The 26,683-nt window shown below is 34.0% G+C and overlaps 2 protein-coding genes across 2 annotated transcripts in view; one reads left to right on the top strand and one right to left on the bottom strand.

Annotated features, from left to right (window-relative positions):
* Positions 1 to 26,683, top strand: part of LOC105618259 (segmentation protein cap'n'collar) — a 115,169-nt gene that overhangs the window by 69,243 nt on the left and 19,243 nt on the right. The window contains exons 6-7 of the mRNA XM_012199802.1: positions 10,497 to 10,731; positions 11,195 to 11,419. Coding sequence (XP_012055192.1) covers positions 10,497 to 10,731; positions 11,195 to 11,419 — 460 coding nt within the window. The remainder of the gene's footprint in view (positions 1 to 10,496; positions 10,732 to 11,194; positions 11,420 to 26,683) is intronic.
* On the bottom strand, positions 12,801 to 15,187 carry LOC105625825. Its single transcript, XM_012207140.1, has 4 exons — positions 15,179 to 15,187; positions 14,668 to 15,085; positions 13,100 to 14,598; positions 12,801 to 12,884 (listed from the first exon to the last, which is right to left on the bottom strand). The coding sequence occupies exons 1-4, from the start codon at positions 15,185 to 15,187 to the stop codon at positions 12,801 to 12,803; spliced, it is 2,010 nt and encodes a 669-aa protein (XP_012062530.1).

Genomic DNA, 26,683 nt, shown 5'->3' on the forward strand with positions numbered 1-26,683 from the left:
CATTCGCGGACGACACGCGGCTGGAAGTGAACGCTAATCTCACGGAAAAGTCATCTCTAACGATCACTTGAGGGAAGGCGATCTCGTTGGTGAACATCCGCTCCATAGATGGGCGCGATAAACAGTTCCGGAAGGTTTCTTTATAGTCGAGCACGATTCTGCTGATAGTGCGACGTTCAAACGGTTCTCGCAGAAGAAGAAGAAGAAGAAAAAGAAGTTAAGATCTTGAGCTAGGAGACCACGCCTTCAAGGATACCAACCAAGTTTCCCGCCCAGACATCACCGGGAAGACACTTTGTATTGTCAATGAAAAACTGGTTGCAAAATGAGAATGTTGGACTTCCGCGACTGCTCCGTTCCGGCCTTGTACGTTTGACGAGCCGGTGGCTCTACCATCACGAGGTTGATAATTTGCATAAAGTTTCGTACGTTTAATCTCAAGATCTTGAATCGGTGTTACGTGAACAGTAAATTCTACGATGCGTAATACGTTATCGAGACGGAGATTAAACTACGTGAGATATAAGTGTGCGAGTGATAAAGCTACCTAGTACAATGGCTATCTCTATGAAACGCATCACGCTCATTTGTACGAGGCTTGAAGCGATTTGAACGAGGCCAAGAATCCCTTCTCACGTCACTTCGTGAGACCGCCCACGTTGAATACACAAATCTCCTCGTTGTACCTTTCAAAATGATATTTCGTATATCGCAGAATCGCTAATGGACTGAAATATCCGAATGCAGGAATAACATCTTGAAATAACGCAATACAATGCACTAAGAAAAACCGTACCTGATTAAAATTAATTAAAATTTACGTGCCAACGGAATAAATGTGCAATTCTTGTCACAGGATGGAAGTTTTATAAAAAAAAAAAGTACGTGTGAAAAAAGTTGTTACTTTAATAATATTTGATTAATTTAACGTCAGTACCCTTGTGCGTATCTCGTGCCTAATTTATATTTTGAGTGAAAAAGATACACATGAACGACGTGCAGCAACCCCTCGTCAAACCTCATCCGCAGACGAACGAGCACACATATCAAGGAAATACAGAATGTTGGAGTCTGATATTGGACGAAGGTCTTTTGCAGGTAGATTACGTTAATTGCGCAATATTAAGATAATCAAATAAAAATTTATAGTACGATAACACGTACGATAACCCCATCATATATACGTGGAATCGGCGAATAAGGAGGTAAAGATTGGCGCAAGGTCTCGTGAGCAAGGCTTCTTGGATAAAAAAGATGTATCGGAGTTAATAACTAAGAATACTTACCGATGGACTGTGTTCACTGCGATTAATTCTAGAAACGTAACCTGTTTTTCTTACGAGAAAAACTATACTTTTGTATTCATAGATACCAATTCTACTAAACGTAAATTACTCGAAGAGCAAATCACTAGAAATAGATTTAAATATACACAATTGTCTTGCATAAGAATGTTACGTGAAATAATTAAAGGATTAAAATAACTATTTAAAATAGCGTTTATTTTTGCCGAATCTCGATCGCATTTTTGAGGATCGCATTAACTGCATAGCTTTATTCGCGACATGTTAAAAAACGGTTAAGTTTGACGTCTCGCTAAAATTCGCTTCCATAGTAATCATACTCGTACGCGCGTACAAAACACACACACACTCACACTCACGGTCATGCGACCTTGCATCCAGCGCATGTAGAACTGTCATTACACGCAACCGCCGTCGGAGAAGTATTACATACTCCGCGCGCCGCGTCCGCGAGTCTTTCAATACGTAATGAGTACACTAAATTAATGTATTCCTACGGCCGGGACCTTTGCCTACGAAGGAGGATGTATCGTGCGTATTATATGGAAGGCTTACGCAAGAAAACGCGCCGTCGTCGCTTGCGAGCCATATCATTTTTGGAGCTTCTCTCTCACGCGACCGTCATATTAACACTGACCTCAGTCACCTGTAATTGCTACATGTTAGCGTATACACCGAGATACAAACGACGGACACGTAATGCGACCCATTACAGTCGGATGGCACACGTTCCGACGTTATCGTCGGATCCTTTTTTTTATTTCCTTCGCAAGGAGGAAGCTGCTTCTGCGAGAGCGAGAGCCTCGGGTATGTGATACCGCTTCAGCTTCACGCGAATTTTTTTTGCGTATCACAGGTTCATAGTACATCACATGTATCTTAGAAATTATGAATTATTTGTGTTTGAAGATGTAGGAAATCATGCGATCATATTAACTTCATCGAATATGCTTGTAACGTTACGCAAAATACATCAGAAGTTTAATACATCACTAGTATAAAGAAGATGTCCTTGATATATATGTAGATCTCGACTTTTAATTGTTATTCTTTATAAATTATGTAGCCATTTTTTATGAAGTTTATTGAGCTTGTGGTTTCGAAGAACGATTGAATATGTACAGATCGTGCATTACATTGGAAAAAGTATTGAAATCATTTGTTTGAGCGAATCATTACATTAAAATAATTTCATTTGTCATATTTTACAATAGTTTATGTTTTAAAAAAATGACAAATTTTGAAATGCTTAAGGATGAGAAAGGATGGCGCAGAAAAGTTGTTAATCATCTATCTTGTAAACAGCTGGTAAAAGCTTAGGTATTCGGCAGGTACCTGTAGCAGATTTTCCGTTTGAATCTTGCGATCTCGGAAAATCTTAAAAGACCAAAAGTGACCAAAGTTCTGACAACAGTAAGATCTTTCGGAGGGTCTTTCTTTTGTCACAATTAAGTTTAACCATCCCAAAGAAATTATCTTTTATAGACTACCGACAATAGTGACTTTTTATTCAAAATGTAACCGAGACCAATGTCAATCTGTTATTAAGTTACAAGTTTAAAAAATTTTTATTTCGTTGTAAAATGGATTTTTCGAAAGAAGTGTTAATGGTGTTCGCTGAACAAAACTGAAATTCGGGATTGAATGTGATTAATAAATTTTTTTCGAGATTTCAAAATATCAAAATTATTAAATTTTCTCCGTAACTTGAATCTTTATTGCTAAATTATTTAGTAATTTTTTTACGAGAATTTATTTTTCCTTTTCATAATTTTACGAGCGATAATGACGAATAAATTATTCAGAATAATGTAAAAAGCAATAAATAATTGCTATTTTTTATTATTATGTATTATTCGATATATAAAATTTAAAGTTTATTTTTCCACTATTGCAAGATCGACGGAATACATATTTAAATCGCTCAGTACAGTAGAAGGATTAATTATTAAAGAATAATTAGTAATTAAGCATACAAAGCTATAAAGGTAGATGTTCGCCTGCGGGTAACGAGAACTTGGAATGTCTTAGAAGTTCCATGTAAATAATGAGAGAATGAATTCAAATATGTCAAGACGTGATAATAATTACCACTACAACAGGCACCCGCAGGGTCCGACAAACATCAACAGTGTAGGAAGTAACTAACCTGAAATAATTAAAATATCCTTATTACAAAAAGTTTTTAAGGATGGAAATAGTAGATATTCATTTTCATGTAAGAGAGTTGCTGACTATCTCATTCCGTTGCTTGTTTTTGTTGTGTTTGTTCGTTATAAATATTTAATGTAATAAGATAAGTCTATTAACTCTTTGGCCATAATTAGGAAAATATATGTGTACAAAATGTATTACTATTATATGTATATATAAAACGCAGCAGGATTAATCATTTAAGAAGCTATGCATACTTTTCAACAAATGCGACTATTTAGAATAAATTATCTGGCAATATATTATCAGAGACGATAAAAGGAAATTAAACATTGAGTTTGTTTTTTCATCTCTTTTTCTTGATACATAATTACAATAAAGTAGTAAAGATATGCATATTTAAAAAAATATTCCTTCTGCGAAGACTATACTTATACATGTGATTTTTAAATAAAATATTTCTTAACTTATTTTAAGAAGAAAACATACATCCTAAATTGATCGTTTTTAAAATACAGAGTATTATATTTGAGAAAAAAATATGAATATTTCAAAAATCTGAAAAATGCATAGAAAAATAAATTCTAAGAATTTATTCAAGTTTAATGTGCCATACATATAATACTAGAAATCATTTTCTAGTATGAAATGTTTTTACATCCATCAAGGGTGTGCATATGATTAATTTAAAAACTGTATTTTGAAAACGAAACAGTTTAGCCCATATTACATGTACATAGGATCTTTTCTTCCTAAAATAAACCAAGGAATATCTTCCGCCAATTTTTTTACTTACCAAAAAATCACCTTGTGAAATTACATATAAATAATATATTCATATATTTATATTTATGTATATTACTTTGTATATTATGTTTACGAACATGTTTGTATAAATATTTAAAAAAATATTCTTTAATATTAAAAAAATAGATGACGCAATATAGATTGATTGTTATATGGATATTAGATAATTATATGAAGCATAAACAGTCAATCAAGTATCGGCAAATAAATCTGTATTGCCGTCGCACTATTGGATAACGCGGTATCGAGCCTGCGGCTCAGTAATCTCGTAATCGGAGAATCAGAGAACTACCAGCTGACCTTTGGCCGTGATTGACGGGGACTTCTTCGCCGTATATCTTTGCACAAGGATTTGCTAGGCCGTGAGCGGCCGGTAGCATGCTATTTGCCGTGGCACTTGAATATTTGCTTAGAACCTCGAGCGCCGGAGGAGGACCCTCCAGGTATCCTTGGACTGCCGAACAATATTTACGTATAACACCGAGTTACGAATCGAAAGGAAAGAAAGCCGGCGGATGGAGGATCGTGGCAGGGAAAGAGGCGAGTACGGGAGATAAAGGAGCAGAGAAAGAAGATCGTGAGAGAGGGCAATCCGATGGAAACAGAGACGGAGACGAGTGGCGGATTGCGAGCCGGAGAGGCCGTAAGACGAAATTAATAAGAGAAACGAAATGTGTGCTATGGAAATGAGAAAGATGATGGGAGAGACGTGCTGGTCGGACATTAGGATGCACTTGTGGTGATAGTCAGAGAACTTGGCGCGAGCGCAAACCCGCCGGCGCGGCGCGGTCGCGGTAACCCACGCCGACATACATTAATCTGATGACTATGAATCCGAATGAATCATAATTAATATTTTTGCCCATTAGTCGTAAGAGTACACTGGCGACCACAGTAATGCGCACGTTTTTCTCCCGTATCTTTAATTAGTACTTGCGTTTTGTTGATGACGCATTACCGAGATCGCCGTTTCCGGCCGCCCGTCGGTGTGTCTCAGCAAAACGGTGTATCACACATAACATCCGATATTTATCCGAAATTCGTGACATAGTCGACAGTAGAAATCGTCTGTCTATTCACACGCAGAAACATTGTGAAATTTAGCTTCTTCTCTCTCTCTCTCTGTATTGAGATCAATTTAATTCTTAATATCGGTTCCATCAACGTATCGTTTGATATATTATAAATTTATCACAACAATTATCTTTCTATTTCTTCCTTCATTAAAACAGCAATATTAACAAGTTTATCTTATTATTAATTTCTATTAGATTCTATTAGAACATATGCAGATAGTCTCAAGACAATTGTAATTATTTGTTGATTTATTAATTAACTGCAAATGTTGTTTCACTCATACGATAATACGAAATTGCGTTATGGATGTATGTTCGTAAAATCCATGATGCACGTCAATTTCACATAATATCAAAAGTTTCGCGTGAAAGTTAAGTTTTTAGCGCACTTCTGTCGTTCATAAATTCCTTCATACGCGCACCCCGACAAGGCAATTTTCACCAAGAACCAAGAAACGCGACGGGGCGTCACAGTCCGTTCCGTTCGCCAGGATTCCAAGCAGCTGCTGGACTTATGCGCTGTGAAATGCATAATGCGCCTCCGCGACTGGGGCTATCTAGGATGTGTGAAACGAATTTCTGGCTTCGTATGGTCATTGAGGCCACGCGTGGATGCAACAAAGACAGCAGACAATATCGACATCTGTGAATGTTGAACACGACGCTTCAACGTAATTTCCAATGATTTCGCTAATTAATCCTTTGCCAGCGACATAGAGTCTTTAAAGGCATTATCGATATTTTGATGATAAATTCTGTTAGATAAATTTGTAAAAAATAAGTGAAATATAATATCTCTTCTGGATAAAAACTCAGCAGACAATGTTAAAGCTTTGACAAGTAGGATAACTCTCTATTATTGTGTCTGTCGCTATTAGTGTGCTTTTGTATTTAAATAAGCCATAAAAAAAACTGATACAAGTAAATAAGATAAAGTATTTTTGAGTTAAATTATTAATGTATATGATACCAAAGATAATATTCTATTTTTTAACTGTAAAGTATAATCAATGTTTGTAAATATATGTTTCGAAAGACACGGGAAGTTTATGAATTCAGTATATTGCAAGATTTTCACCTTGTTAAGCCTGGTTTTTTTCTGATTAATTTGTGGTTAAACCTAATGTTTCATGCAATAGACTTTATCCATGACATCATCATAGATGAAGCTGATTGAATAAAATATCAGGTTAAGTCTAACAAGTTAATCAGATAATGAAAAATCGGGTGTGCTCTGTATTGAAGCTGAGAGCGTTGTGTTATGAGTGTACATTGAAATTGTAAGTATAATTAAAATAATGATTTATGCAACATTAATTTAAACAATTAGCTTACATCTGTTATCTGTTTTAGTAATTATATGTTAAAATGAATCAATACCGCACACAAATTGGGGGCACATTAAATAATGGGACCATTGCTTTTGGAAAAATACTCTAATGGGAACAAAAATATTTGTTTTTTTTAGATTAAAAAAATATAAGAAAAAGAAATAGTTGGAAAAATCAATATTGATTTCAAGCAGACAAAATTAAAGCAACAATATTTAATAATTAATTCAATAATAAGCAACTTAAAGACACACTGGGACAGATGTTCTACTGATCAGAATTTTTTCAGAATTTTATATAATTTGGAAGAACAAAAAAATTGTTCTGTTTCTCGAAAGGCTTTCTATTGCTAACGGAGGAGTTAAAATTCTATGTTGCCAGTAGAGGATTAAGAATAGTCTCTCGCTGATTAACGCAACCTTGGACGAAATACGATCGAATGGTCCTGTCGTTACAGATACACGTATAATTATATGTATACGAAGGCTTGGGAAAAATTCCTAGCTCGATGAGGAATGAATAAGGTACGCAGACATAAATATATTTTTACCGCGATGTGCATAAAGGGTGAGGGGCTGAATCCGTATCCATCAATATTTTCATTCACAACCTTCGTGACAGAAACGAGCTTTGCCAGCAGTCACGTACGAAAACACACGCGACGTGTTGAGGTGAAAAGTAGGTAACTCGAGGTAACTGATCGAGAACCATAGAGAGACGGTGGGTTAAATGACGGTGATGGCAGGTGTCAAGCGGTCAGTTGATCACTGTCAAATAGATCGAATAGTTTCACTGCAACTCGTACACATTGCGATGTTATAGGCGGAATAAAAACAAAATTGCAGACGACAATCCTGAAAGGAGAGACTGATCGCGTTCTATGGCGTTTTAAAGAGAGGAGACAGAACGAGAAATAGATGAGTATCCAGCATGATGCATTTTCATGAAGCAGATTCAACAGAAAAAATCCATAACGATAAAATTATTAATTTAAACATTCCGCGTACATTGCTTTATTGATAGTTATTGATAATTGATAGATGTTATTGATAATTGATAAAACTGTTCTCATTATTATTAATAGAACTCATTTCAAGATTGTTTTCATTGGAAACGTATTCGAGTAAAGTAGTGCGATGAATGAGAATACAAGTGCAAATACTGGTGATGAATGCGCTTTCTAACGAACTAGAGTAACCATCAGTTTTATACAAATCTCAGAAAACTGTTTCTACGCAAACTGTTGTGATGGATTTGATAAGACATCGGAGATTGTACGATATTAATGAATACCAGAGGAAAAAGAGCACATAGCTGCAAGGGAAAAGGGGGTAAAGAGAAGGAAATAGAAAGAGAGGGAGAGAGAGAGAGAGAGAGAGAGACCTCGGAAGAAATCTCGCGAGTCCTCGACAGCGCGTTTCAAACATCTGCCACCGCAGATATCTTTCCTCGCAATCTCTCGCAGATTCATACGTTCCGCGGCGACTCTGCCGTACACGCAAAGCGAGATCATACACAGACTTGAAATAAGCGCATGTATGTGCACCGTACATGAGGCCGTTCTCGTACTGTATGTGGTACATAAATCATAAGCGCCAGTAGCTGAGGAGGAATGCGTAACGTTCGTTTACCACACACGTATTATAGATACTAAACCAATTTGAGACAGGATTCGTCAGAATGAACGTTATGTCGAGCAGCCCCAACGGCTGTCCGATAAATCACGCATTGTGCATCTAATCGCGAGATTAACAGCCGGCATGTCTTCGTATACGACATCGCGCCCGCATACTTATAATTTCCCCTATAGTTTATAATGCAAGTTGAGCGTATTATTGATGTATTTGCATTGTGGATGAAGGATTAAATAAAATGGCCAATTAAAAGTCCGCAATCGCATCTTTATCTACTTAAAATTAATCCACCGTTCGAAAACTCCGATTTCTACGGTTGCAGCGCGGACGACGTCCGTTAACGATCTTCGTCACGGATTAATCCGCCACGAGCTATAACGAATCTCGAGTATTCCCGACGATGATTGAAAACTGGAAGTTGCGTTCCGGCGGTGCGGCGGAAAGTTGTCGCACTTCGTCGTGTCGCGGACAGTAATCGCGGCCGTTTCTCCAGTCTCCATGGCGGGACAGGAGAGAGAGAGAGAGAGAGAGAGAGAGAGAGAGAGAGAAAGGAGAAAGAGAAGAGGCTTAAACACGGCGCACGCTTTTTTCTTATAACTCAATCACGGCCGTTACGTCGAACCAGGATGAGCCGTAAAGTCCGGCCATTAGAAACGTGCAGTGCGTCGCGCTGCACGACAAATCGCCGTGGAACAAAAGTCCCCCGTCCTACATTTCGCCGCGCCGCGGCCTACACAGCCGGCAGATGCGCTGACAAGCGAGAATCGCCTTAAAGGCGTCGCGCTCGACAGATTGCACTGGCGACTGATTGATGCACCCGTGAACAACAATCCAGCAGGCTCCGGCCGTGCACAGCCAGCCACGGCAGCGCTTCCCTATTCATCTTCTTCTTGCGCTCAGGCGCATTAGCGACAATACCTATGTGCATTAAGGCGCCCGCGCCGCGCCGCCGGTGTGGGTACGTACTTACTACTTATGTAGTACGTACCTAACGTATCCCCGGCAAACACCAACAAGCACTACTACCGCGCTTACGCCGCACCGCGAGAGATGCGATGCAACCTCTCGAACAGCGAGTCTCTCCTTCCCTTCCCTTCCCTTCTCTTCCTCGCCGACTCGAGTCGAGCGGGACAGGAAGAAATTTCGTGAAAGTACACGTGAACGACTATTCTCTCACAATTAGCGAACAAATCGTGATTCTCTTCGCGCGTATGTCGCCAGAGAGATTTTTATACTCTTCAACCATATGAAATTCGCAGATGCTTTTTCCTCGAAAGCGTAAAACGCGCGTTTCGAGAAAAGAATCGAAGATAATTCCATGTTTCCTGTTATTATGCCGCACTGCTAACAAGTATAAGAATGCTAACACGATACTTATTACTTGCCCGTGATATGCGATGTAATGTAATAATTTGTACATCTGTTTCACATATATTTATAATATAAGTATGTATATTTTATATGTATTAACGAAGAATATTGATGATACAAATGAAAAATAAGTATAATTGCATTTTTTGAGCAGAAACATTTATCGTATCATTCCAACGAATGAAACCCCATCGTGGCATAACTTATACTTATTTGGTAGCTACTTATAAATATGCTGCGTTTTTTTAATCATAAATTTCGCCCGTCATAATTTCCGTATTGATTGACAAGCGATCATGATTGACGCATGCCCTTACAAGAGGAAAAGGATACTTTTGACACGTAGTATCGCTGTTATTAATATCCTTTACCGATCTTACGTGCAGCTAACACCTACGCGATCAGCGGGGTTCCTACCTCCTTGGAATCCAAGTGTCTACCTGGTTGACATTTGACAGGCACAACGGCTACGAGATTCCTCTTGTGTGACACTTCGATCGATGGATATTCGATTCTATGATAATAGGATGTACCAGATAATTGTTACGAGGGTTGACGACCGCGTAGAATCTCGTGGATTTAGTTTCAAACGCGAACGAATGATCAACATGTCGGGAATTCAATGAAATTGCGATATTGATCATATAAAGTCTTTGCTGCAAAATTTTATTTTTGCAATATAGTGTAAAACATATTCTGGAAGGTTTTAAAAATGCTCAAATTATTAATTATTAATTATTATTTATTACATGAGACGCATTAAAATCATTCAACTTTTATGAATATAATTTTAAAAGAATCGAACTTTTTTATTTTCAGGGTCGCATGCCGTTCATGCGAGCGATGAGCATGGAACAGCGGTGGCAAGATCTTGCGTCTCTTTTATCTCTGCCAGGAGCACCGGATCACTTCGCACATCCAGCGCATCCTGGATATCCAGGACACGGTATAAGTCACAGCCATTACGAGGCGCAACGTAACGTATTGCTCCATAATCCTACCTTAGCGCCTCCGGTCGGGGATCTCAATTCAACGGGACCTTACCACAATGTGGGTGAGTATTGCCTAAAGTTGTGTTCCCATTTTATATAATATATCTCTTTCTCTCTGATGTAATGAAATTTCGCAATATGAATTATTGAATTTCATTAGTATCATTGAGATAATTGAACATTACGCGATATATGCATCAGAAACATACCAAATCCAATCTTCAATTAAAATATTTTTTATACTTGCGGCAAGTCCAATACATAAGTTATATATTGTAATAATCTAATTCTACAGCAATTTTACAGCAATAATTGACAATTTTACAACAATAATTCACATTCAATTTAATTCACATTTAATAATTTTACATTTAATAATTTCTTATTCACGCACTCATACTCTTAAAAACTTCGACTAATGATATATATTAATTTTTATAAAAAAAAGAGAATAGGAGAAATGCAGTAAATTAAAGTACCATCTAAGAAATTTCATTGTCTGAACTAAGTTGCTCACTGTTACAGGTGGGTCGTCGAATTTGGGTTCAGCTGTGGCAACATCAATGAATTTGACAAACAGTAGTGAACCAATGGGTGCAGAGAGTGGCGCAAGTTATAAGTCTGAACCTAACGATATGATGTATTATCATACCCCGACGACAGATTCCATCAACCAAACCACTGACGGATTTCTTTCGTCTCTACTCAATGATGAGGACTTGCACCTAATGGACATGGCCATGAACGACGGTAAGTATTACCATCGCAGCATTGTTATAAGTGTACATTCTTCTCCTAATATTAAAATCCTCTCACTCATTCATGTGTTAATAATTAATTAATAAAATTTAAAGAATATAGATATTTAAAAAAAATATAATAGAGAAGTATCAGTTTTAAGAATTTTCATTAAAATCTCTTGATAATATATTTTAACGATTTTTAATTATAAGAAATTGCAGAAAATTAAAAATTAAAAAATTGATAATTTCTTGAAGATTTCTTAAACTCTTTTATGCATGTTAAGTTTTTTTTGGTTGTGTATGTGTATATATATATATAATTTGCTAATCTATATATAGTAAAAATTAGGCTGAATTTAAAAAACAAGATTATAGCATTTTCTTAACATAACTTTCATTTGTGGACCCACTTCATACACTATCCTTCCCATATATATTTAATTATCCTAATTAATAATATATTAATTTCACTGTCATGTCTGAATATGTTAGAATGTATTAAAATCAACTTATTATTGAAGAATTTATTCTAAAAATGCAATAGTTTTTTTATAACCAAAAATTTTATTATAAAAGTATAAAACTATATTAGATGTATTTATTATAACGTATAAAAATATAACATCAAGAAACAAAATAGAATTGTATAAAATAAATCATGAAATATGAATAAATTTTTAATTTTTCGACAATCGTATGGGAGATATAGAATATATACTTTTTGGTTTATATTCTCATATCGCGCTATTAATTTCAGGTAAACTTTTTAAAAATTGTTTAACATTTTTAAAGATTGACATTAAAGTAAGAAGTATGTGAAAACGATGGAAAAAAAATCATTAATTATAGATTCTATATTTTATATAGTTATATATTCTCCCACGCGATTATATATTTTGAAATATAATATCACTAACAAGAATGACTCATCAATGGTACACTTTCAATGTCAAATCAAATTAAGATAATAATATTTTAATTAAAGCAAAAGAAAGAGAAACTATCAAATCATAAATCTTAAATCTACAATCCAAAATTATAATTTTTTTGTTCAATAGCCTACAATTTATACAATGTAAACAGTTAAGTGTATGTGTAATCTAAAAAAAATCTTGTGTAATTTAAAACTTTATTACTGAAAGTAACTTAATTCTATATCCTGAGATAGCAATATAAATTTAAATGCATCTTGCATTTTTTTCTCACTTTTAAGGAACGCAGTAATAAAAGTATATCACATAATAAACTAAAGAAAAAAAGTAGTAACAAAAACCAATTGTTACTTCTAAGCAGATAATGTTCCATGAAAGCTATTATACTTTTTAAAATTAAAGAAAGCAAAGTAGTATTTTACACATTGTGTAAAATAAATATGAAGCTTCTAATCTCTACCATTCTTCTTCCGGTTCTGCTTGTGTAGGAGGTGCATAACCAGCGTCTTCATACGTCTCATCACCATATGCATTCTTGTTCTGCACAGAGAGAAAAATTTATATTTATTTATACCATAGGTTTACGAATAATTTATATTATAGATTTAAAAGCTCTAGTGTGATCAATTCTTTTCTGTTATTTAAAAACGACATATAATATATAATTTTTACTATTCAATGGCAAGATATTAAAAATATAATAGAAATGAATTATTAACATTCGATAAACAAATTTAAATTGCAGTATTACTTACGCCTCTAATATCTTCCCCGCCGAATCTCCTTCCCTTTCCTGGCATGAAAGTTCTGCTCCCGCTCCCGCCACCGGATTCTAACCAGTCAGGTACCGGTTGACCAGCTTGTTTCAAAATTTTCATCAAATCATCAGTGAGAGGCATATCAGTACTTGAATCAAAAAATGAAGTTGCTTTGCCGCGATTTCCAACCCGACCAGTTCGTCCGATTCTATGAACATATTCGTCGATCGTCTTCGGTAAATCGAAGTTAATTACATGCGAGACATTTTTAATATCCAAGCCTCGCGCAGCAACTGCCGTTGCTACTAAAATCAACATTTTTCCTCGTTTAAAATCATATAGAGCTTCTTCTCGTTCTCTTTGTAATCTATCACCATGTATACTGGTTGTTGGAAAATTGCTCTCCGACAAGAAGGCTGCGATAAAGTCTGTATGCCTTTTCTGCTCAACGAATACTAAAGTACCTTCTATATTTCCTAGTTGATGTTGTTTTTCTATCAATTCTTTCAGCAATTTTCGCTTTTCAGACTGACCAGATGCTTGATAAAAGTTCTGTTGTACATCAGCGCAAGCACCGCCGACAATCCCAACTGCGAGGAATAAATAATTTCGTAAGAATCGACCCGCGAGTTCTTGTATTTCATTTGGAAATGTAGCGGAAAACATAAGAGTCTGCCTTTCTTCTGCAGGTGCCATTGTTTCGTGATCTATTAACTTTTCAATATCAGGCAAAAAACCCATATCAAGCATTCTATCAGCTTCATCCAATACAAGAAAACGTAAGGAAGAAAGTCGAATCTTGCCTCGTCCCATAAAATCTAACAATCTACCTGGAGTTGCAACTAGAATATGGCAACCATTAAGCACTCTATTTGATTGATGCATAACCGATGTTCCTCCATAAGCAAGCTCTGCACGTATGACGGAACCTAAAGAAAATTTCTTGACTTGCTGATGAATCTGTGATGTAAGTTCGCGTGTAGGCGATATAATAATTACATGTGGTTCGCAGAAAGTGGACGTTTTAATTAAATCTTTTGGATCTTCTAACAGAGTGTGTAAGATAGGAACTACAAACGCCGCAGTTTTTCCTGAACCTGTTTGCGCGCAAGCCATCAAATCCCGGCCACTCATTATAATCGGAATGGCGTATTTTTGAACAGGAGTAGGTTTTGTATAACCGGATTTTTTGATATTTTCCAATAGGATAGTTCTGAGGCCAGATTGATCGAAGGATTGTATTGGACGTGGTGCATTCTCACCGCTTACTTTTACTTCAATATCATCATATTTATTGAAGTTTATTCCCATTGTTACATCGTTTCCAAATAAGGAATTTTCGTCATCAGGTTGCTCTGGTGGAATATAAATCTCTCTCTTCTTTGGTTCTTCTTTATCATCACCTTCTTTGGATCCAACATCATTTCTTCTGCGTCTCCTGTTTTCGCCATCATTATCATCGTCACCTCTGTTTCTACCGTAACCACCTCTTCCACCTCTGTCATTATCATCGCCATCCCTACTTTTACCGTAATCACCACCTCTTCCACTTCTATCATTATCACCACCATCTCTGTTTCTGCCATAACCGCCACCTCTTCCACTTTTATTTTCATCTCTATCTCTCCTGAGTCTGTCCTTTCTACCGTTCTGATAACTTCCGTTGAAGCCATTATCTTCAGTTTCATTATCATCCCTATTTCGCCTATTGCTCCTATCCTTATTGCCTTGCCGCCTACGATCATTGTCACCTCTGTTATTTCCATAACGTCTATCGTTGTCTTGTCTGTTGTCTCCTTCAAATTTATTATTATCGCCATTATATCTATTATTTTCAGTATTTTCGTTGTAGGTATTATTATAGTTTTCTTCATTTGTTTGTTTACTATTACAAGAGCCTCCTACATTGTAATCTGTGTTATTGTTATTGTACAATATTGCGCCTCGTCCTTTACCACGGCAAGGGGCGCGTCCTTCTTCAAACTATTAAAACAATATCGATATTAATGATTATTTATTGTTTTATTTTTACGATATATACTAAAAAAAAAAAGATTTAAATGCACATATCCTTACAGAAGACATATTAACTGGTGCTTGACTAAAATCCAACGTGTCATCAATTCCCCACTGTTCTTCCATTTTTACCTATAGAAAAAAATTGCACATTAAATACACATATAACATATAGTTATATTCAATACAATAATAAATATTTAAATAATAAAATATATAATTAAATAGGAAATTTTTGTATTCGACGATATAAATCATACTATAATACAAATAATGTTTAAAATTACAAGATGATAAAGTTATCAAATTTAATAAAATAAATTTATATATTTAATGATAAACGTATTATTAAATATATAAATTGAAAAATGATAGATAAAATTGTAAATAAACTGATAAGACGATTATTGTAACACAATGGACTAACGAAAAATGGAAAAATAATTTTATTCTTCATAGAATGAGGAACATTATGGATATAATCCAAGACATTAAAAATTGAAAATTCTGTTAAAATTGTACTCAATCAATAATTCATAAATATTAACATTATAAAAAATTACATACAATAAGAAGTCTGTTTTCTGTGCTAATACTTTTGAATTTTTTGGAACTTACTGAGATAAACGTACGTTTGATATTCGTTTAAAGCGAGAGATTTCTAGAACAGCTTAGTGCAGGAACAGAAAACAGATCGAAGATTAAGATGTAATACAGATCAAGATGTAATACAAAATTTTCTAAATAATTTTTTTCGGAATAACTGTTCAATAAAAAATATAATTTAGACCCAGTTGCATCAATGTTACTTTAAGCGAGACTTAACTTGATCTCGTTTTAAAGTCGAAAAGAAAGATAGAGTTTTAAGCCTCACTTAAAATCAAATTAACGTTGGTACAATCGGGCCTTCTAAAACCGATTGGTAATTGATAAATAATGTTGGATAGACTACATTAATGCTTGAGATATTGCTTGTTTTTTGCTTAGAAATAAACATTGAGGAAAAGATGAGAATAGAATAGAAAAAAAATATGGTCAACAAGCAAATAAATTTAAGGGTGATATTTCATTTGTGCGTTTTTGTCCTTCGACGTGATGAAATATCACCCTAAGATACAATCACTGTTTATTTCTATTTCTGTCTTACCAATGTAGAGAAACTTATCTCGGTTCAACTTTTGTAGTTCTAAGGCCCAGTTCCACAACTCACGATTAACTTTCAACCGAGATAATTCAATTTATTTCCCTCATTTCTTTCCAATTCTAGAATTGAAAACAGGAATAAGTTGAAATTCAATTAAAAGTAAATCGTGAGTTGTGAAACTGGTGGTAAGAATTAGAAAAAGAATAAGTTAAACCGAGATTAAAATTAATCTACATTAATAGAAATGGATGTAATCTCAAATATATTTTATTCTAATAATCTAAGATCTGTTCTTTTTAGCTAAATTCTTGTACATCTTTTCTCCATTTCTCTCCACATTGGAGAAAAGACATCACAAGTTTAGCTAAAAAAGAACAGATCTATACATATATATTTCATGTTAACAATACAGTTTCTCTTTCTAATAATATACACATATATTTCATATTGGCTGCATTTGGAAAGCCGAAAAAAACAACGACGCATTTTATCGTGGTCATGTCGACTCAGCACTGTTTTATTATCGATTGTTCACGTGATTACACATTATATGCATCGTAATTATGTATGCGGTGATATATTGTCTTCCGATAATCGAAACCAGTTCTTTGTGAAAAGTAGATGCCGCTTGATAAAAGACACCTTGACAGAGTATAATTCCAACAAAACCTGAGAAAGTCGATACGCGCGTTTTTTTTTATTGGTGAAATTTTGTTGGCAACGTGTGTATAGAATTTGAAGGACTTTTGATCAACACTCGTTCTTTCGTCAATTATTCCATCGTAAACATTACAATGAAAGAAAATGTATCATATAAGAAAATTGATTTTCAATTAAAAGAAACTTACAAATTTATTTTCGAAACTAGAACGAAGTTATCAGAATATAAAATGATTTAATAAATGATTTTCACGGAAAGTATTGCTGAGTCGACATGGCCGCGATAAAATGCGTTGTTGCTTTTGTCAATACCGGCTGGCTCACGTACCTCTCTGTGACACTCTGTGTCTTGATGTGTCGTCACCTTGTCGGAATTTCTCTATCTTTTTTTGATATCCCAGAATACCAAACGAGTAGTTTTTGAAGTGGTCAGCAACTGGCGTCGTATGTCGAGATAATCGTAACCCTACACATACCAAAGAAAACCAAGCTATCCGTGACGCTCGAGCGAACTGTAAGATCTGCGCTCAGAGCCCAGATCAGCACCGTGCTGCCTCTGTTGCGCCGTTCCTTGTAGTTTCTCAACGAATCAGGTATTTCGAGGACTGGCGCGCGCGACGCGCGCATGCGTGTTGCTCAGTTCGTCCCCAGCCAGAATCTCTCGAGTCACGCCGTTGTGGCGCCGCCGCCGGCCGCCGGCTCGGCTAGCCTGAGTCGGCAAAACTGAACCTTATATAGTTTCCATTCTTTTGTTTGTCAATAGGTCTGTTCGCGTTGCTTGTACTTTTTTGTACGCAGCGTCACGCAACGTCTTCACTTTTTCTTTCTTTAACGTCTGTATATATACTTATAAATGAAACATTTTTTCGGGACTTCAAATAATGAGACGGATTTAATAATAATCGACGTATTTCAGAAATAAAACAGATAGTACGAGTTTACAAGTAAAAAATGAAAAGAACTATTGAACAAAAAAATCCGAATTTATTTTTAAGTAGACAAATCCTCTCTAGCGAAATAAAAATCTATAAATTTTCTAGAAAAGACTTGCCTATATTATTTATACCGGGTATCTCAAAACTCCCATCTGTCCTTTCAACCCTCTACTCGTGTTCATATCATATATATATATTAATCATGTTTAAAACGTGATCTTTTTGTTTACTGTAATATCACAAAAACTTCTTAAAAACGCTCAGATCCAAAAAGATTCGAACACGATTAGGTCTTAGAATATCGGAGAATTCATTCTTAAAAGGTAACGTGGACTCTCTCTCTCTCTCTCTCTCTCTCTCTCTGCGTGCGTGCATGCGCGCGCGCGTGTGTGTGTGTGTGCGTGTGCGTGCGTGCGTGCGTGCAATATGCACAATAGTATAATAATATAGATAACAATTTTATTAAAAAATTGAAGACAAAGTTTATAAATTAATCCCACATACACAGTTAGATTATTATATCGGATACTCAAAACAATCATATTCGTGCAAAATTAAAATAATTAATAAAAATATTGTCTTCAATCTTTTAATAAAATTGTTATCTGTAGATTATTATAGATACTATTCTTTATATATATATACAGATTATATCGTTCTAAGATATATAAAGAAAAAATAAATACGTTTTTATTATATAATTGAAATCTCGATTGCAAAATCTTTCAATCCGTTATTGATGAGATAATCCAAGATTCCCAATTGATGATCCTCGGTTGCTGTTTTCTATGTATTACTTGGCACATGTCTCTTAATAGATTTTATTTATTCTTTAAGAATCTACTATTATTTCAATAATTTATCATGAGATCAATCGAAATTGCATTAGACAATAAATTTATATTGTAATAAATATAAAAGAATGTTCTTGTTCGATTAAATGAAATGTATTTGTATTCGTTAGTTTCCAAATTCTGTAAGATTAAGATTTCTTGTGTATGAGATCGAAATTTTGATCCATGAGATTGAGATTTTATTTTAAAACAAACAATTGAACGAACTATTGAATGAAAACGATTGAAAAAAACTCAGTCTCATTTATTATTTTATATATATAATAATATTATGTTTAATATATGAAATAATATTACGTTTTTGTTTAGTTGTCTAAATGTCTACGTATAAATCAACATATTTAGGCCCAGTTCATGAGGTTCAATTTGTTTCTTATCTCTTTCCAAATTGGAAAGAGACATTGAATAAAAACCTCGGTTAAGAGTTATATTCACAAGAGTTATATTCACCGTGAGTGTAGAACTGGATCTTAGATCCATATACAGCATCGATATTATTTTATTTACAAATGGGAAAGATTTCTTTTTTATACATAAATATTTACATTTATTCCTTATTTGATTCCTTATAAATGAATTAAATAATTGAATGAAGTTGCTAATATTTCATTATTATATAAATTATTACCTTATTAATTGTACAAAACGTTATTGATTTGTAGCAGCGGTAATTAAGGTCGTATTTATTTTTTAAGGCGATAAATAATACATTTATGGCAATACGTCGAGTTAATTTCTCGAATAAAATCAAATAAAAATCTATCAATAAAATGATAAAATGAAATAAAATAAAATTTTATTATTACTCGACGATTCCAACTAATTTTTCAACTATTTTTGAATGTTACAGAGTTATAGAGACATGCAACAAAATAATATTATAAAATATTATGCAAAATGATATTATGAAATTATAAAATAACAAAATGATTTATTCACATTTTACTTTAAAAATTAATAATGCTAAAAACTTATATTTTGTGTTTTCGTCTTTGATATCGCCTAGAAAGTTTTGTCTCTTATAAATTTGGATGAGATGTTTGTCGGCTTATAAAAATGTATTACCCCAACTTCGACAGTGAAATATAGCGTAATAGCGTCTGGTTTATGTCAACAGTCAGTATTGTAAAGGACACAAATGAAATCATGTGGCACTATATAGTGGAGAAAAAAAACAGGACGTTTTCTTCGTTAAGAGATTTTGTGTTTACGCGGTTGAAAGATATATCTAATATTACTTTAGTCTTCATGAGTGTTTACATAACACGTTCGCGAGAACATTTTCTGAATTCCTCAATAAAAAAAGAGGCGGCAAAAAAATAAATAATAAAGAGATGTGATTTTAACTAATAATTTAATATTGTTTTTTCAACACAATATATCGACAACGTTAATATTATTATTATTAATTTATAATTAATTAATTTATCAATAAATTAATATAAACATACAAACAAGAACAATATAAATTTCTAAAATTGGAAAAAGTAAATTACTTATAAGTAATGAGACAATAATTATACATAATTATGTACAATTATTACTTGTAATTATTCATTACTCTTAACATTTATTTATTTAGTTTTTCTAATTTTACAAGTTTATATTTTATATCTTTATGTTCTTGTTTGTATGTTTATACAAAACATCAAACATACAACATCATATATAACACGATATATATCATTGGAAAACATTAATTATGCGGAGATATTTATAATATATCATAATTCAGTACATATTATTTTAATGTACACCAAATCAGGCCTGTGCGAATATTTTTTGTCATTATTGTTTTAACTTTGCGCTGAGGTATAAAAAGTTCGCACATACGCAACTGACACTAATCTGTAAACGCTGAGTCACTCCGTATCGCATCGAGTTTCGTATTATTCTCAAAGCACCTTTGTTCATGACACGAATATAAACGCGATAAAAGATCAAATCGGCAATATGGAAAACTATCTATTTTATACATTTAAAACGTGTTTTTAGAGTGCACGTAAATACATGATACAAATCTAGAGTCCAATGTTCATATGTCTGTATAAAATCAATTGTGTGAATAATTTGTAATTATTGCAACTATTTAATTTTTTTTTCGTTTGTTACATTATTTCTTTAATATATTTTAACGAATTTCTCATGTACTCACTTTTCAATAGTGATTTTAACTCGCACTTTTTACAAAAAAGAAACATGATAGGCAGAAATATATTTGAAATATCTGAAAAACTTTGTTAGATGATATAATGACGTTATTTATATTTAAATTATATATAAGCACACAATAGATATATTTTTTTATATTGACTATATATTGGCATATATTAAATTTAACGTTGCATGTGTTGATGAAATCACAGTGACACCGATTTCTCACATTTCCATACAATGGCAGTCAAACTTATAAGAGGCGCTTCATCATTTTTCCTTCCTGTGGCAATGCCCCTATGTCAGTGAAAGCTCATGAATTGTTATTCTTAAACGAGTACTACTTCTTATTATACGGAAAGAACAATTTTACTGAAAGAAGTATTTAAAAACTTTGCTAGATCTGAAAATAATTTTGTTGGATCATTAAAATAATTACAAATAATTAATTAAAAATCTCAAACATAATGAGTAAAAAGTTTTGAGTTTTGAGTACTCTAGGAACTAGCTTGAGTGTCCTACATAATTATTTTAATAAATATTAATTTTTCACACTTCACAGCAGAATCTTTCCATTTACACATATATATATATATACAACAATTTTCTATGTTCGATAATTAATTTACACGTAATTCGCTTTAATAGTTCTGCTCGTCTCCTGACCTCTCTTACTCTAAATCAGTTTTATAATTTTATCATTGATAGATCGCAATATCAGTATTGGTAATCCTGATTTGAGCTCTGCCTTGATAATTATTTTGAAAGCGTTGCGTTCTTCGATGTGGATAATGAAACGAAAAAAATTGGATAATCGCAACGCGGTGCGAGCTGCATCATCGATACGAACAAACTGCGATATTCCCATTCGTATTCCCGACGTTATCAGAGTTACACCGTCATTCGCCACGAGGATGTATACGTAAGCGTGTATGCGAGTGATACGCACAGCCGCCCACACAACGCACGCGTGAAATACTTCAGTGTAGATGTCTCGGTGCAAGGAAAGGAAAGAAAGAGGAAGAAGAGAAACGTGTGTATATCTTTCGTCGCTGTGCGGAACGATAGGGGCCCAGTTTCCAGTAACGTGCCGTCCGCCCGAAGTTTCGCGACACGCTCGCGCGACGTCCCGACGTCGTGTCGGGGAAACGCAGTCCCCAATTATATTATTATCGTCTTCGTCACCACCGCGCGCGACGTCCTCGCGGTTAGAAAAATGTTCGGATGGTAGAATAGTGGTGCGACACATGACTTGTTTCGCGCATTTCCTCCCTATAGCTACCTATATCGGTATTCAATAAACCGGAAATTATAAATTTTATTTCTAACAATAAACTTTTATTTCCAATCTATTTGACTTAATTTGCGATAATATCTAATTATCACTCGATCGCGTGATACGCGTTAACACATGTAAATGAAGGTTTTGCATCACAAATGGAAACAAAGTACATGATAAAAGCTTCATTCGATAGTAATTAAACACAGCTGATTGATCTTCTTTTTCCGAGAAAATTTCGAGGACTCATTGGTCACTGCATTCTCGTCATTGGTCATTTTTGACTCGCTCACCAAATGCTGTCGAAAACAGCTGTATCCTACGACTTCCTGCATCGTATATTTTAAAAAATATCAATGTGGATTTAACACCATATGGTTAATATTAACATCAACACGAGAATTATATAGACATCAGATGGTGTTAAATCCACGCTATTTTTTTATAATTGTAACTATATAATTCTCACTAGGTATTAATATTAATATATATACGTCGCGTGATACTGAATACTTTTTAGAATGTATTTTTGTAAAAATTGAGATCTAGAGTCAAGCGAACGTTTGCAGGAATCGTGGAATTTCCAATCAGCAACGCACAGCACGCAGTTCGTTTGAAACCGTTGTGCGCAGACAAACATGCGGATATTGGATACTTGATCAATTCATTCGGAATTCGGACCAGTGCAGGCATTCGCGTTTGAAAAATACGTGACCGAGTGTGACGAATACTACGGAATATATACGACGGATAACAGAAGCGGTATTACACAAAGTATGATTTTCATTTGTGATTTATTACTATTTTAACCGCCTCCAACGTTCCGTATATCTCCTATACAACCCGGATCGTGCGCAGTATAAGTCACGTGACTGCTTTGACTGTGGATGCAATAAATTTTACGACCTTCAACTGCACATATTTCTTGGAATATTTGCACGAATGAGCAATAGAGCGTATCGAAAATAAAATTGACACGTCTTTTATATAACAGAGGAAATCGCGATATGATTCCGGAAATGCAATTCACTTTCCCATACGTGTAATCTTTGTCTTTTTTGATGAGGGAAAATCTTTGATTATGAGCACATTTTCTAATTTCGCTTTTGATGTTTTTCAATTTTCGATCGTTTATGATTCAAAGATCATTTGCAGTTTAATATCAAATTAATATATTTTATTATACACGGATAGAACAGTTTTGCTAAAATATTTAAAAGCCAAAATATTTAAAATATTTAAAGCTAGGTATATCTGAAATAATTTTGTTCAACTGTCAAAATAATTATGTAGAACGCTCAAGTTAATTCCTAGAAAATCAAAATTTTTTTATAGTATTATATCATGCTTGAGATTTCTGTATAATTATTTTGACAGTTGAACGACTATAAACAATCTATAAACAATCGTCTATAAACAAAATTATTTTCAGATCTGTATCCATTCTTAGATATTTCAGCAAAATTGTTCTTTCTCTGTACTTTTGTTTGTATTGAATTATTTCACTACGCTTTGAAAGAAAACGCACGGGATTCTTAAAACATCTTGTATATCAACTATGACTAATAGTCACATGAATCGGACGAGTCGCATTTGCGCATCTCTTTATAATGCTCGATAGATGAATGACAGGATCTTTTCGGCAGGATGATGAAAGCGTGCGATAATGTAATTTCACGTGTCATTTGTGCTAACAGTTTTTCTAACAGTTTTAATTTTCTGAGAGGACGCATTTTTGAAAAATACTTAATGCAACTATTCACCTTTTTGCCACCGTTTGTGAATGTACAATTAAACGAATCAACTTTACACAAGAAAAACAAAGTTCGTGCTACGTCGAACGCGTGCCGCCGTTTGTAAATATTCATGGCACATGAATCGGCAACTTTGGAGCAATATCACGACCGACCGGCGCTAAATCTACGCGTCTTTCATGTGTGCGTTAGACGCTCACGTGCAGTGTATGGTGATCAGGATTTTAAATTGCGAAAGTGAACGCTAATGTTTGAATCACCTCGTGTCGTAGAATAAAAATCGATACAGTAAATGAACAAATTTATTAGAGTATCTTTACGTATACAGAATAAACAAAATATAGAATTATTTTAATTAAATGTTGATTAAGAAAATCATTCTCTTTTTATATGGAATCTATTATATATTAACGAAAATTAAAATTTTTATAATTTTTATAATTTTTAAATCAGTGAATTATTGATATCAGCCTCAAGTGTGCTATTGAGTAATCAGTGAATTTACGGTGAAATTCAACTAAAAAAACGATGCATCATAGAATTCTTAAACTAGCTAATCTTGCTCTAGTATATACATTCAGTATGGTATTGCTAGAGAGAACTCTGATATTGTTGTATTGAGACATGCAAATATCGATAATTATATAATACTGAATCTTCCTTTCTTTTTCAATTAAATTTTATTACCTAATGGTAATACTTGGGACTGATATCAGTAATTATTCAATGATTTAGATTTAGAGAGTATCAAAATTAAATATGCAATCGAAGTGCTTGTTTAAAAGTTGTTTAAAAGTTGTTAAAAGAGATATCCGCTTGCCATGTGTGTGTGTGTTTTGATTTAATCGAGAATGCTATAATGTCAACAATGAAAGATATGTGCGTGAATTTTTGAAAGCGATTATATGTGCGGAAACGTGACTATATTATTTCACTAATTTGAAGAAATGGGTCTAGATATCTCCACAGCATTCTATCGTATTAATGGTAAGACTGTCTATTATTGAGATCTTTTACTTATTAATTTCTTTAATTTATTAATGGATTACAAACAGGCTCATATTTTACATATAATTAATTTCGAAACATACAATACCATTATAATGATGATGACTCGCTTTTTTTAGAAAGCGATAGCGACCAAATTCAATTAAAGAGAAAATGCATTAAATTTAAGACATTTTACATGTCAAAATTATTTAGTTAATTTAACATAAAACCAATATAAAAGACCAATAGAAAATAACATAAATATTTGTAAAAAATTAACATAAGAAACGTAACTCAATTTATAAATAATCATATTCTTTATTAAAATTGACACATTTAATAAAATACATTTTATTTTATTTACCTTAGAATTTACGTTTTAAAATACATTTTTTAATATTATTTGTTCACTTACTTATAAGTTGTGTTATTTGAACACTAAGAAATGTTAAATATCAATTTAAAATATTTAGTTACAAGTAATTTAGTTACATTTTATTATATTAAATTAACACTGGGATTAAAAATCAATAAAATTTTAACAAGGACTTGAGTGTATCGTTTCTAATACAAGTATACATTTTTCTATTTTTATTATATATTTGAGATATAAGATAAAAAAATGTGTTAATCTTACAATTTTTACATTTTTATGAGCGTCATGACTGCGCGCATTTTTAAGCTGTTCTGTCTACCACGTGGAACTAAGAAATATGCCCAAGGCCAGTTGCAGAATGAAAAGTAAAAGATAAATAACGCGATAGTGCTCTGGCACTCTCTTTGTATAACGCATTGTCGACTGCCGTTTCTCAAATATTGGCTGCAGTCGCATTTAATTACAAACGCATCGCATATAACGAGTAAGAAGGAAAAGATGATGGTACTTCATCGAAACGATTATACGCGTCAGCTGATCTAGAGAAACAGTTACGATACGTGTTATGCAAGTCTCTTATATCAGCGATTCCCAACTTGCATGAAACATTTCGCAATTGAGATACTTTGCATTGTAATTTATATAATTTTATAATAATAAACTAACAACAATGTACTCACGCGAAAAGAATGACTAATGTCTCATCGAAATATGAATATTCATTAATAGAAATCAAATGAAAGTGGTGGAATTTTAATAATATTTTTGAGAAATTGGTTGTATTTCATCTTTCAATATGGAATTTATTTCACCATCACAAGCGTGTTACGTATGAAAAAATTGGAAAGTCGAAGCGAATTGGGAACCGCTGTTCTACGCCAACGCGAGAAAAAAGAGAAACTCATACGCATTTAACGTAAACGCGCAAGTCTCTCTCGCGCGTGCATGTAAACGCGACTGTTTGCCCGGAACATGATTTGCATCATTCACTTAGGCGATGAGTAATGAAGGAGAGAAGCGGCGATTGCAGCTAGTGATCGCAGCGCTCACGCCTTCCTCTCTTCGCGAGCGCGGAACTGAGAACGCGCACGTGCGCACACACACACACACACACACACACACACACACACACACACACACACACACGTACAACTCGGCAAAGTGAGTCATCTCCCTTCTTTCGCTGTTACATCTCGTCAGCCCGATCGTAATAATAGAACGAAATTGATTCACCCGAGGAGCGTCGACGAGATGTGTTTCGATCTCCTCTTCACAGGTTGACATTCGACGCGTATTCGTTGATGATACTACGTGTCACACTGTTAGTCTCCTGCTCTGTATCAAAAAACTCTCTGAACTGATGCACACGGTGTAATAAATTGAAGTAAAAACTCTATTTATATATATATATATATATAT

Source organism: Atta cephalotes, assembly GCF_000143395.1.
Source record: "Atta cephalotes unplaced genomic scaffold scaffold00001, whole genome shotgun sequence".
NCBI classification, from domain to species: Eukaryota; Metazoa; Arthropoda; class Insecta; order Hymenoptera; family Formicidae; genus Atta; species Atta cephalotes.

Coding starts and splice junctions, on each gene's coding strand:
- LOC105625825 (XM_012207140.1), bottom strand. Junction 14,599..14,667: donor TGGCAGAAACAGAGATGGTG/GTGATAATGATA, acceptor ATAATGACAGAG/GTGGAAGAGGTGGTTACGGT. Junction 12,885..13,099: donor GCGGGGAAGATATTAGAGGC/GTAAGTAATACT, acceptor CTCTCTGTGCAG/AACAAGAATGCATATGGTGA.